At 46.9% G+C, this 13,494-nt stretch overlaps 1 protein-coding gene across 2 annotated transcripts; it reads left to right on the top strand.

The window, feature by feature from the left end:
* The first annotated feature begins 4,588 nt into the window (after nt 1-4,588).
* Nucleotides 4,589-13,291, top strand: KBTBD8 (kelch repeat and BTB domain containing 8). Of its 2 annotated transcripts, none has more exons than XM_088473449.1 (4): nt 4,589-4,617; nt 8,620-8,830; nt 9,700-10,814; nt 12,043-13,291. In XM_088473449.1, exons 1-4 carry the CDS (start codon nt 4,599-4,601, stop codon nt 12,501-12,503), a joined length of 1,806 nt encoding a protein of 601 aa, XP_088329575.1. In that variant the 5' UTR covers nt 4,589-4,598; the 3' UTR covers nt 12,504-13,291. The 2 variants fall into 2 exon arrangements, with proteins under 2 accessions (XP_088329575.1, XP_088329576.1); XM_088473450.1 differs by having other exon boundaries at nt 4,594-4,617; nt 8,623-8,830.
* Nucleotides 13,292-13,494: the final 203 nt, after the last annotated feature.

The following is a 13,494-nucleotide window of genomic DNA, read 5'->3' as shown; positions in this document are numbered from 1 at the left end:
GTCATCGTGACCCAGAGTGCGCTGTTCTCACAGCAGGGTTTCACGGGCTACGCCCGTGTTAAACCCTGCTAGTTACCTGGGTTGGATCGCCGGGTCACTCGACCTGGCGATCCAACCCTCTCCCCTTTTACACCAGGGAGCTGCCCGGGTTAACCCTTCAAAAACCCTGGTTTTAGCTCCGGTGTAAAAGGGGTATTATTCTGTTATCTCTTTCTGTTCCCATGTCTTAATTTCTCATCTAGCCTTCACCTCTGACTATTGCAGACAAATGCTATCTTGATTGTAACTCTTTTTGTTTATAAAATCTGAGACTTGCTGTCTCCTAATTTGGCTAGTTTACTCACATTATAACTGACACAGATTTAAACCTACAAATCTTTATTGCTGAACCATTAAAATAAATGGCTGCTTCATCAACAATTCTAACCTATCCATATCTCCGCAGTTAATCATGCCTGCATAGAAATAAACACTAATCTGTATATACTTTTTAATACATTATTAAAGATACCTTTAGATTAAACATTAAACAAAACGACTAAAGGTGCATACACACACAACGATTTAGTTAATGAACGATTTTAGTAAATGATTTTCTACCTTGAAAAAATGAACTAAAATCGTTTACTAAAGTTGTTCATTTACTATGGGCCTGATTCAGAGCCGGACGCTCTGACCAGAGCGCTCGCTCTGAATCAGGGCCCTCCTCCATGAAAATGGAGCGGCCTCATGGCCGCTCGTATAGCTGTGGGTGACCACCCACAGCATATGCGAGCGGCCAAAAAGATGGTCGCAATGGTCTTGACCATCGCAACCATCGGACTTGCGACGGAGACCCTGTGGTAGGGTCTCCCTGTCACAAGCCCTGGAGTGATTTTGGCTCTATCAGAGCCAAAATCACTCCCACTGACATCACTAGTGATGTCAGTGGGGCAGGCTTCAGACGGTAGGCGTTCCCATGGGAACGCCTCCGTCTGGCAGGCACGCCCACAGCACGCCCACCAAAGGGGGCGTGCTGTCAATCAACATCGACAGCACGCCCCCTTTGGTGCGAGACCCGGAGCGATGGAAAGTCCGTCGCTCCCCAGGTCTCGCGCATGCGCACGATGGAGCTCCCGCCGTCGTGTGCATGCGCAGTGGGGAACATCGACCCGCTTGCGAGCGTACTGCTGCTCGCGAGCGGGTCTGAATGACCCCCAATGTTCATTTAAATGTAATGAACGATTTTTTAGAACTACAAACGATTTTTGCATATTCCCTTACTGAAAATCGTTGAGTTGACAAGTCTGACTGAACTACAAACTACAAACATGAACGCGCATGAACGAAAATCGTTCATCGTTTGACTCAGAAAGTGAACGATTTTTACAAACGATTATCGTTAAACGATATTGTTTAACGATAATCATTCAAATAATCGTTGTGTGTGTATGCACCTTTATGCAACAGGGACCCATCTATTTACTTTGGAGAGGGGATGGTAGGCCTCAATCCTCTCCAGGCCTGAGACCATTCAACAAATGCGACCCAGCTGCACCTCACGCAACTATACTAATACTGAATCTCATCTTAAACATTTCTATATATTCTACATTGCAATATAGGGAAAATAAACGAACATAAATATGCATATATTCGTGAATTGCTGAAGGAATATGTACGACCACATATTCCTGTGTTATCAGCGTCCATGCATTCGGAAGCATGGCTCTCGCTAACGATGTCACCCGTCGGACCTGCATGTAAGTCTGATGGGTGATGTCATTGACGATGCGCGGGAGTTTGCATCGTCAGCGACAAAGCGGGTACACACTAGAAGATGTGCCCGATATGTTGTTCGATCCGGCCGGACCGGAGAACATATCGTCTAGTGCACAGGTACTTAAACTCGGTCCTCGGGACCCCAAACAGCACATGTTTTGCAGGTTTCCTCACAAAATCACAAGTGAAACAATCAGCTCCACCTGTGGATCTTTTAAAATGTGTTAGTGAGTAATGACTACACCTGTGCACCTGCTGGGTGACCTGGAAAACGTGACCTGTGTGGGGTCCTGAGAACCGAGTTTGAGAACCACTGGTCTAGGATGAACCCGGCATCAGTGTCGGACTGGGGCATGAAGGGCCCACCAGGAAATACAATGGTAGGGGCCCAAGCTTAAGGGGTGTGGCCAGCTACTAAAGAGGGTGTGGCTAGTCACAACAGATGAACCTGGCCAACCATTAGAGAGGAAATGCAAGAACAGGGCCCCTTTATAAAAGAGGAGACTGGGGTGTGTCAGCACCACCCACTTTGATTGGCAGGAGAGATAATCTTAATGTAGTTTCTATAGAAGCAAATCAATCACCCAAGTTCATCTATGACCCTGCTTCACCCCTAGAGGAGGGGGTGGGGCCCTCAGGCAGTAGAGCCCACCGGGGATTTCCCCTGTACCCCTGTGGGCCAGTCCGACCCTGCCCGGCATCACCAACCTGTATGCTATGTGTCATACTAGCCTACTCTCCTGTCTCTGTCGGGAGCCTCCCGAAAATCGGGTACCGCTCCCAGCACCCCGCAGGAATAGGCAAGTCTCCCGCTTTGTGTGCTGGCCCCCCGCGCCCGCACGTGAAAGTGGGCGATGACGTGATTTGCGCTAAATCACATCATTGTAGCCCCGCCCCCTGCTTTGTAATGCCAGTAATATCAACATTGTAAAGCGGGGGACGGGGCCGCGATGACGCAATCGCGCAGACACGCCCCCGCTCCGCGCACTTCAGTGGCCCCCACCCTCCCTGCTGCACCGACCTGGCAGCCCCCTCCCGGTGGAGGCTGCCGGAAAGTCAGTAAGTATGTGATGTGTACCTGTCTCTCTGTTCCAACATGTCAGCTTCTCTATGTATGTCTCCCCACACCATATGTTCCCCTTCTTCTTATCCCATCTGCTCCCACATGATGCACACAGCATCTATTCACAGTACGGGTGGGAAGCCCGGGGGCAGTCCAGCATCTCGGAGATTCTGGGCACGCCCCTCAATGATGCAAACGAGGTGTGCAGCTAGGCCACGCCCATTACATATAGGCCATACCCATTTATGTATAGACCACACCCCTTTATGTATATGCCCCACCCCTTTTCGGGAGCGCACATGTGCCTTCGGCGCGTGGATGTCCCTATTTGGTATTATCAAATGTTGGGAGGTATGATACAGTAACATACGTCAACAGTTCGACCGAAGGTGGGGTCTAAAGATGCAAAAAGCATGATTGCAGCATCTTTAGACATTGAGGGTGGGATGTACTAAAGGGGAAAATGTTGTAAAAAAAATGCGGTAACACCCACGAAACTGCCGTTTTCGGGGGGTTTACCACATTCCCCATATGTACGAAGCACTGGAATGCATTGTTCCTATGGGTAACGGCATCTTCAGGTGGCGTTACCCAATAGAAGCCTATGGACTCCTTATTGGGACGCTACCCCTTGGGAGGGATCCGATCAGATCCCTCCCATCTCCCCCCGCTGCGGGCATCCTTCTGCGCACTTCTGGTTGTTAAACCCAGAAGTTCCTCTGTCCGGAGCCATCACAAAGGACAGCTCTTATTGGGAGAGCTGTCCTTTGCGATATTCTAGGTACATATCGCTGGGGTTACCTGAAGACAGAAGGGAAGTGCCGCATGGTGGAAGCAATGCTTAGTACATCCCGCCCTGAAAGTGGTTGCCTCAGTCTTTCACATTCAGACGCACGGATGTAGATCAGGGAAGGGCTTTGTAACAGCATTAGCATAAAGTCGCCTACACAACTGCAACAAAAGAAGCAAGGAAAGCCACCACTGCATCCAACTCAGAATACGTCCTGCTGATGGGGGAGTATACCACCACCTACCATTCAACAGACCCCACCACCATTAGGGCTGCTTCCAGAAATCTCCCGGACTGGTTTCTCATCCCAATCCACCCCTGCCGGTGAGTGACTGCCAAGACCACGAGGTGCAGACAGCAGGACGCTCAAAAATGATGTCACATTGTCTGCCAGCAACATCAGCCCTGACAGGCGCGCCATCGCCTGGCAGCAACTGACGCGGCCTTGGTGCTAGGTGCCCACGTCTCAGCAGCACAAATACTTCACCCCATCAAATAAACATAAGGATGATTTCAAAAGTGTATTAATGTAATATATGTGTAAGTAGCCAGTTTACTTTAAAAAAATATATAGAGAAACATCGATTAACATTGGTTAACATCGGTTCCAGTGTAACAATGTTTAGGACTAAACAATGTTCTGTGACCAATGTTAAACATCGGTACTACCAATGTTTTCTTTCGTTGTCATATCCCTAATCGGAGCTTCCGTTCCAGGCGAGGGTCTAGCAGCCACTCGCAGCACTACATGTCCCGGCATTCCTCCTCCTCCAGCTGGTGACACATCACCCAAAACACCGGGACAGGCTCCGCCTTTTCGGTTCCGAAATAAGAACTACATGTCCCGGGAACCTCTGCGGCAAGCCACCAATCAGATCTCAGACCGGCCAGCTGGAAGTGTTGTGATTGGTGGCGAGAAACATCCGGGCTCTGTAAAAGGAAGTAAGTGACGTTTTGTGCTCAGGCTGGAGCAGGAGGAGCAGGATGGCAGCAGCGCAGGGAGGTGGGTTATTTCGGGGGGGAAGACTCTGTGCTGGGTTGGTGTGGTACGGGCTGTGACTGGCACAGGGCATCTGGGAGAGAGAAATACCCAGCCGGCAGGGTTGTCTGCCTTCAAGTGTCCTTGTTACTTGTTCCTCATATCCAGCATCGCACCCCTCTTATCACATGTACCCCTGTAATGTGGAGGGTATTCACATCTACTGTACCCTAGGGGGTACTCTCTAATATCTAGAATAACCCTCCTGCCAACTGCTCCCCGATATCTATACTATCACCACTCCTAGCTGCTCCTTAATATCTAGATTACTCTCCTCTTACTAGCTGCTCCCCAATACCTATTCTAGCCCTCTCCTGGTAACTGCTGCCCCATATCTATACTACCCCCTCCTGTTCTCTGATCCCCAGTATCTATACTACCCCCTTTCTGTCTGTTTCCCAATATCTATACTACCCTAGACCTGCTAACTGCTCCCCAATACCTATTCTAGTCCCTTCCTGCTAACTGCTCCCCAATACCTATTCTAGCCCCCTCCTGCTAACTGCTGCCCACTATCTATACTACCCCCTCCTGCTGAATGCTCCCCAATATACTACAATATACCCGTTAGCTGCTTCCCAATATCTATGCTAGCTATTCCCCCAATATCTATACTAGCCCCTCCTGTTAACTTCTCCCCAATATCTGTTACTCTCTCCTGCTGTCTGCTCCCCTGTTTTCTATACTAGCCCCTACTAACTGCTCCCCAATGTACCCCTACTGTTAGCTGTTTCCCAATATATATGCTAGCTGTTACTCAATATCTGTGCTACCCTCTCCTGCTAACTGCTTCCTCATACCTAGTCTGCTACCGTCCTACTTACAGCACCCCATGATCTATAGTGTGCCCTTATGATCTGCTGCTTCCTATAACCCAAAACTGAATTAACTATTAAAGAAAAGTTATCTAATAAGTCTAACCTAGGAGTCTCTCCCTGCACACTAGTTGCTTCCATTCATTGGAGACCCACTTCCGTCAGCTGTCTCCCCACTTCCCTGGAGAGTTTTCATTGTCCCAGAATCCATGGAATCCCTTTATTCAATTATACCCCTTTCAAACATACTGAGATTCCCGAGATTTTGGCCTGCCTCGGCCAAATTTCCCGGGTCTCATGTCTGCATGAAAGGTACCTACCCGGGAACATGTTCCCGGGTAGCCGCCCCTGCAATCGACAAGGGTTTTACCTAGGACTTAAGTCCCGGGAAATTACCCTGCTTCTGTCTGAATGGTGCTACCCGGGAATTTACTCCCGGGCAGCACCAACCAGCTTTTGCATGTAGCTGACAGCGCAGAGCGTCCTATAGGACGCTCAGCGCTGCTGCTCACCACCCCCAGCACCGGCCGGCTGTGCCACAGCGGGCCGCCCGCACTCCCGCTGGACCACCAGGGAATTAAAGTAAATGTTAAAAAAAACTGCATTTCGATTGGCCGGCTTCCGGCAGCTAAATGATGACATAACTATCAGCCAAAGAGGGGATAGGCTAGGAGGAGCAGACGGCAGAGAAGAGGCAGGTAAGCAGAAAAACCTGCTCTTGTCTGAAAAGGGTCTACCTGGGAATTCCCGGGTAGACACTGTAGTTTGAAAGGGGGTCTCGACCAAATACCCGGGAATTTGCACAGGAGAAATTCCCGGGTCTGAGCAGGAAATTTCCCGGGTTGTATGTCTGAAAGGGGTATTACTCGTCCCATTTTTAGTTAATAGTTGTGTGCTACAACCACAAACCTATTCCTAGTACACAATCGTGTGTCGGCCTTATACAGCTGTATTCAGGATTTAAAAAAAAAAAAAAAGTCTGATCACTTCAGAACTGTTTTTTTTTAAACCACGTGATCTATTTTACTTAAATCGTATATAAACTAATGTGTTTGCATGATTTTAGAATCCCAGCTATACAAGAATGGGTTAATGGGGAAGATAACTCAATTTTCTTTTCCATTAATGCCTGACTCCAGGCAGGAAAACGTGGGGGAAAAAAAATAAAAAAATCCCTAAAGCCTTACTCTATATAACACCATCTGAGAATTGTGTTCTATAGAGTAAATCCTTATTTCTGCTGAAAACTGCAGGGACAGATTGCTCTTGTCCAATCAGTCCCTGCAGCTGGCTGCAGCTCCTCCCACTCTTTGTACTTCCGTATTTACTGTACAGTGTGTGTATATAATATATTGCACAGATGTGTCCTTACTCCCCTCTTGGTGCGCCTGGTTCTGTGAGACTCTCCTAGCGCCTGCTGCTGTCATTTTTACCGAAAATGCATCTCACATTTGATGCACCAGGAAACTAATACCCCTTTTCCACCAAAATTCCGGGTCTGACCCGGAGTTGGAACAGGGTTCCTATCCGGATCAGACCTGGAATCTAGCCGGCGCTGACTCGGGATACTCCCGAGTTGGCGCCGCTCACACTGCAGTCGGGTCTGCATAAACCCGGCTTTTCCGGCGTGAAAGTGGACGCTTGGAGATGACGTAATCTCGAAGCGCCCCTGAAGCCTGACCAATCGGCTGGCTTGCGGCGCACTGCAGGGTTTCACGGGTTACTCCCATGTTATACCCTGCTATTTACCTGGGTTGGATTGCCGGGTCACTCGATCCAGCGATCCAACCCTCACCCCTTTTACACCAAGGAGCTGTCCAGGTTAACCGTGCAATAACCCGGGTTTTAGCTCCGGTGTAAAAGGGGTAATAAGGTGCGTACACACTGGGCGATTAGGAAAGACAGTACGATTACGACATCGTAATCGTACCGTTGTTCCTGTTCCCCTGTAGTGCCTACACTGAACGATCAGTCGTTCAGTGTAGGCACCCTCCATCATCCCTGAACAGATTGGCCTGCATGTTCAGGCGATGAACACTGTCGGGAACGACCAGCGGGAGCGCATATTGCTGATCGTTTCCGTCATTATAGTGCACGATTACTGAGTGATTGCATGATTACGATGTCGTAATCGTGCAAACGCTCAGTAAAATCGCCCAGTGTGTACGCACCTTAAGCTGATTAATTTCATATGTGACACTTGTATATCTGTGTTTGACGCAAAGTGCTTCAATACAGCAGCCACAGCTTTTTTCCACGCCAAGTTCTGTTTAGTCTGTCGCACACAGATATACAAGTGTCACATATCAAATTAATCAGAACAGTCTCCTGGTGCGTCCTAGTCGCTTCGTATTGCAAATGAGACGCTTTTTTGTCAAAAAGACGCCTGATGCTAGCAGAGTTGCACGGGACCTGACTGCTGCATGACTTATTGAGGCTAGATGAGCAAAAAAATATATATATATTTGGTCCAATATTTACACTGTTGCTAAATAAGGTTGGGTATGACTCTGCGGTCGGGATGCTGCTGATCAGAATACAGTGAAAATTCTGACAGCAGTAGGTAAGGATAGTACCACTAACCCCCCAAACTTGTGCCTAAACCTAATCTCCCTCTCCCTGCAGCCTGATCCTAACCCTCTCTCCTTAGTGTCTAACCCCAACCCCCCCTGGCGCCTAAACCTAACCCCCCCCCCCCCCCCCCTCTCTTAGTGCCTGATACTTGCCTTCGGGATTCCAGCGCCAGTGTTAGATGATTACATCCCGCTGCATAGACCCCTATAACCTACTCATTTTGCTCCTCTATGCCGTTCATGTTTGATGGCCTTGTTCCTCCCACCAAACTCTGCCTATAGTTGGACATGCAGGGATTTGCTGAGTTGAAAGTCTTTCCTCCAGCTAATGCTCCAGTCTAGTCTGCTAGTCTACCTACAGGTTGTTCTAGCCTGCCTGTCTAACCGTCTGTGGGTAGCTAGTTTGGGTGAATGAACACAGTAAATTTAAATGCGCTGAGACATCGTTCTTATTTAGGGGTGCTCATTTTAAAGCTGATGAACGTGCAGGGGAAAAAAAAATAAACTGTTGCAAAGTGCTGTTTATTCATCAGTGTATGCTGTAAGTGGTTTTTAATAGTCTTTATCTTCTGCTTTAGAAGTAGCCAAGTTTTTACCAATGCAGAATGGAATTTCTTCAACCAATCCAGTTAGCAGTGGGATGGACCCTTATCATGCCTGCAGTATCCTCCAGCAGCTTAAAGCAATGTACGATGAATGCAAGCTGACCGATATCGTTGTAGAGGTGGATCACGGGGAACACTTTTCTTGTCACAGGAACGTTCTTGCAGCAATCAGTCCATATTTCAGGTATATCTGCGTTTCTACTCGTTGGAGGCTTACGAATGTGAGACAATAAATATATATAGTAAAGGTTTATTGCTGCCCAGTATAAACAACCAATACGCAAAAATAGTCCGGTGTTTACCGTTGTATGTGTCAACTAATCTTCAACATTTTGTGCAGTCCTTTAGATCTTGACACAGTGCACTTAATAATCCCATTCCCATTGTTAATAAGCAAACAGAGTTCAGTTTACGTTATGTTGGCGTCATGCATATTACTTCATGCCTATGGTAACTTCCTTCTATTGTCTATATTCTGAAACTTATCTTGTGTACTGACATTAACTCTCTGCTCCTGGAGTTGTCTCCTGTCCATCTCTCTCCCATACGACTTCAGTCTTCACTGCCCTGGTGCCCACCCTTTATAGTTGTCTGTGGGCCCCTTTCCCCTAATGCATCCATGGTTGTAGGTTCGTGGTGCGGACGATGACTTGTGACTCCCACCCCTGTGTCTTGCACTGCTAGATCTGAGATGCTGCTTGGTGGCTCTCCCATGTGAGGGGACGAGAGGCAGGTTGCAGTGTAGTACTACAAGTCACAGGACTGTCGCTGATTTCTGGCTGCTACGTACCTGGAGGTCCACATGCTAGTGATGTAGTGACCATTCACTCCCTTAGTGTGCCGTTTGGCCAGTCTGACAAGCATGTAACCAATTATTGTCCTTGTCTGGATATTTTTAATTTCCATTGTAAGTAGGTATTTTGCCGTTATGCTGCCCCGCTACTGTCCATGCTCAACGGTACTTCATATGTAGAAATTGCTTTGCTTTTGAGGGGTGTTGCGGTTGTTTGTAACCTTTTGATTTTAATCTCCTCCTATTTTGTTGCTCCTCAGATCTATGTTCACGAGCGGCCTTACAGAGAGCACACAGAAAGAAGTGCGGTTAGTGGGGATAGAAGCAGAGTCCATGCAGCTTGTACTGAACTATGCATACACCTCCAGAGTGCAGCTAACTGAGAGTAACGTCCAAGCTCTGTTCACGGCGGCTAGCATCTTCCAGATCCCTCCCCTCCAGGACCAGTGTGCCCAGTACATGATCAGCCGTCTGGACCCCCAGAACTGTATAGGTGTGTTTATATTTGCAGATCACTATGATCACCAGGAACTTAAGGACAGGTCTCAAGAATATATTAGGAAAAAGTTCCTGCACGTTGCCAAAGAGCAGGAGTTTCTGCACCTGAAGAAAGACCAGCTCATAGGTATACTGAACAGCGACGACCTGGACGTGGACAAGGAAGAGCACGTCTACAACAGCATTATCTGCTGGTTCGAACATGACCAGGCTGAAAGAGAACCGTACCTTCCAGAGATATTTGCCAAATGTATCCGTATGCCCCTGATGGAGGAAGAATTTGTAGAGAACATTCCTCCCATCTTTGCTCGGGCTTTGCCTAAAGACCACATACAAAAGGGAAAGATTAATGCCAATAACTGTAATCAGCGTCTTGGCATGACCGCGTTGGATATGATAATCTGCTTCGAAGCCGCCAATAAGCACTCAGGGAAGAAGCAAACTGTGCCTTGTCTGGACACGCTATCAGGAAAAGTGTATAAACTATGCAAACCCCCTGGGGACCTGCGAGAAGTCGGTATTCTTGTGACGCCGGATAACGAACTTTACATTGCTGGGGGCTACAAGCCAAGTAACAGTGACTTGTGCATAGACCACAAAGCCGAGAGTGACTTCTGGGCATATGACCATTCCAACAATAGGTGGCTGCCAAAAGCGCCTCTGCTCAGGGCACGGATAGGCTGCAAACTGGTTCACTGCTGTGGTAAGCAATATGCAATTGGAGGACGCGTTTACGAGGGAGATGGGCGCAATCCGCTCAAATCCGTTGAGTGCTATGACTCCAGGGACAACCGTTGGACGGCTGTGAGTTTAATGCCTGTTGAGATGGAGTTTCACAGTGCTGTAGAATATAAAGACAAGATATACGTCCTCCAGGGTAAGATGTATTTATAATATGTTAGATGGCGTGTGACCGCACTCACAATCTGGCTACCATTGGCTACTGCGCAGTGCGAATGTGAGAAACACTTGGCAGTAAATGCACCGTCTGTAAATTGCGATTAAACCCTTAAGCTTTACAAACTTGTTTTATATTTACATAGCTTAAAATAACCAATTAATAGGACAGACCGTTTTAGCACTTGTCCGTCTATTGTTTATTTCAGTAAGGGTCATATATGATCCCTTGCACCCATGCAGATTTGTATGATCCTGCCACTTACCTGCGCCTGGATATAGGCAGTGTACCCTAAGGGTGCGTTAGCGCAATTGCGAGCCCATGCAGGTTGTGACGAAGACACCGGAAAGCCGTTTGCCATCACTTGTAATTGGCTGATTGTGAATACTGATGTTAACTTGGGGGTGTGTGGAGGTTTTATTGAACCCAATAGTGACTTGTGTATGCCACAAGCACATGATTTAAAAACATGGATGTAAGTGTATGTTGTGTGCCAGGCATAAATGTGGTACCGTACACCCCTTAATACGCTATTTTTGTATTGTGGTGTAGTGTACTCATTTTGTGGCTGACGCTGCATCATCTCCTACATATCCACGCAGGTCTGTCTTCAACTTTTGTGTTTCTGTTTGAGGTTATAGGCAACTTGGTCTATGCCGAGTGAACAGAAGTAGTGTGCTAGCATCAGGATCAATGATCCAGTGCTTGACTAGTTGGCTCCCATTGTGTTCCATTTCGTATGTAATCCTGTCGGGATGCCACTGCTGGTATTGTTACAGGAGGCATCCCCACAGCTGGCATTGCATGCCTATTCCATCTAAAGGGAGTCTGCATTATCTTAATTTGGGTTAATAGAGTAATTCTGCAGAAACTGCAACGTACATAATGACCAGTCAAAAAAGTCCTCTGTCGAATGAAGACTGCATCACGGTAGTGAGAGGTTTTAATTCTTGTCCACTAAATGTATCCATTCTTCTTCTGGCGTTTATATGGCTACTGCTAGATCTGATGTCTCTTGCCGAGTCTTGCTTATTCAACTTGTGTGCAGGATCATTTCGATATGACCTTCATGCCAGAGCCCATGATGTAGCGAACCTTCTGATCATCACCATTGCCCTAAATCTGAACTTGCATGTTATGCCCTGTAATCTGTGTACAGCGCCTGTAGCTTTCAAACCAAATTTAACTTGTGTACTTTTCCATATAGGAGAAATTTTCCTGTGCTATGATCCCGTGAAAGATTACTGGTGTTACCTGACGCCCATGACCGTACCAAGAATTCAAGGGATGGCAGCGGTGTACAAAGACTCCATCTACTACATAGCTGGCACCCGCTGCAAGCATCGCGTGCTTACTGTCGAGGCTTACGATGTCGAACAGAACCGGTGGACTAAAAAGAAAGATCTGCCGTGCGAGCCGTCTTCAAATCCATACATCAAACTCTTGGTGCTGAGGGGTAAACTCCACCTGTTTGTTCGTGCCACCCAAGTCAGCGTGGAGGAGTTTGTTTTCCGAACCAGTCGAAAGAATTGCCTCTACCACTACGACGAGGTGTCCGACAGCTGGAACAAAGTCTACGAGTCTCCAGAGAGGCTGTGGGACTTGGGCCGCCACTTCGAGTGCGCCGTGGCCAAACTTTATCCCCAGTGTCTCCAGAAAGTTTTGTAGGCTATAGAGGTATAAGTGACTTTTTTATATTTTGTCGGTGGGAAGAGGGAATTCAAAACTGAAAAACCAACTATTTGTCAGTATTGTTAAAAGGGGGACCTCTTCCTGTCCTCGTGGACTGGTGCTTTCATGGTTGCCGTAATAAGAGTTTGTGTAAGGGTGCAGCTAGTTTAAGTTTCTCACCACTGTTTTTTCAGTGAAACCTGAGTTTACAAAGTGCAATTATCAGCATTTTCATGGTGTACATTGAATCATGTCATTCTGTCGTTTTTGTAGGTAGGAATTGTTAAAAGTAATTTATTTGGTGGTTTTTTGCTCTAGAGAAACAATTTTTTTTTTTTTTATCTATGCATTGGAGTGGGCAAACCTACAATGGAAAACAAAACTATCTAGTCTAAGATCTGTGGGCACCAATGGGTTCTCATTCATAATGGTGTTGGACTCCATTGACGCCAACTTTATGTTGAAAGGGGCAGTTCCACTCTGTTATACTCCTATTATAATATTTTGTTTTTTTAATTCTATTTAAAATGTGTATGGTATGAATTTTTTTTTTTTTTTTTCCCCCAATTGGTCGTGCTGCCCCTTGCAGTCCTCTTAGGTTTGCTCTTGAATGAATGCAGTAAATCCTTGTTTTCTACATCATATTTAATACAAATATTTCATATATGATGCAGACAACATTCAAACGTCAGAGTGCCTTCAGCGCGACACCGTGGCACTATGTCCAAGTGGTACTGCATCTTTTTAAATTTGAAGACTTCATACGGGTAATATCTGTGGCAATATCACTAGGCTTCGTGTCTTTTTTTTTTTTTTTTTTTTTTTTTTTCTGACTATTATACAACACTAGAAATTGTAAGGTATATTGGGTTTCCTGCCTGGAGATCTGTCCTGCAATCCCCTCCATGGTCCTAGAGCCCGCAATACACGTTCTCTGTACATTTCTCTAGTGCTTCTCATTCCTGGCCATTCAGTGTGTTCCTTCAGT

This window comes from Taudactylus pleione, unplaced genomic scaffold (assembly GCF_031769625.1).
Source record: "Taudactylus pleione unplaced genomic scaffold, aTauple2 ptg000135l, whole genome shotgun sequence".
NCBI classification, from domain to species: Eukaryota; Metazoa; Chordata; class Amphibia; order Anura; family Myobatrachidae; genus Taudactylus; species Taudactylus pleione.
This window is presented reverse-complemented; position numbering and strand designations above follow the sequence as displayed.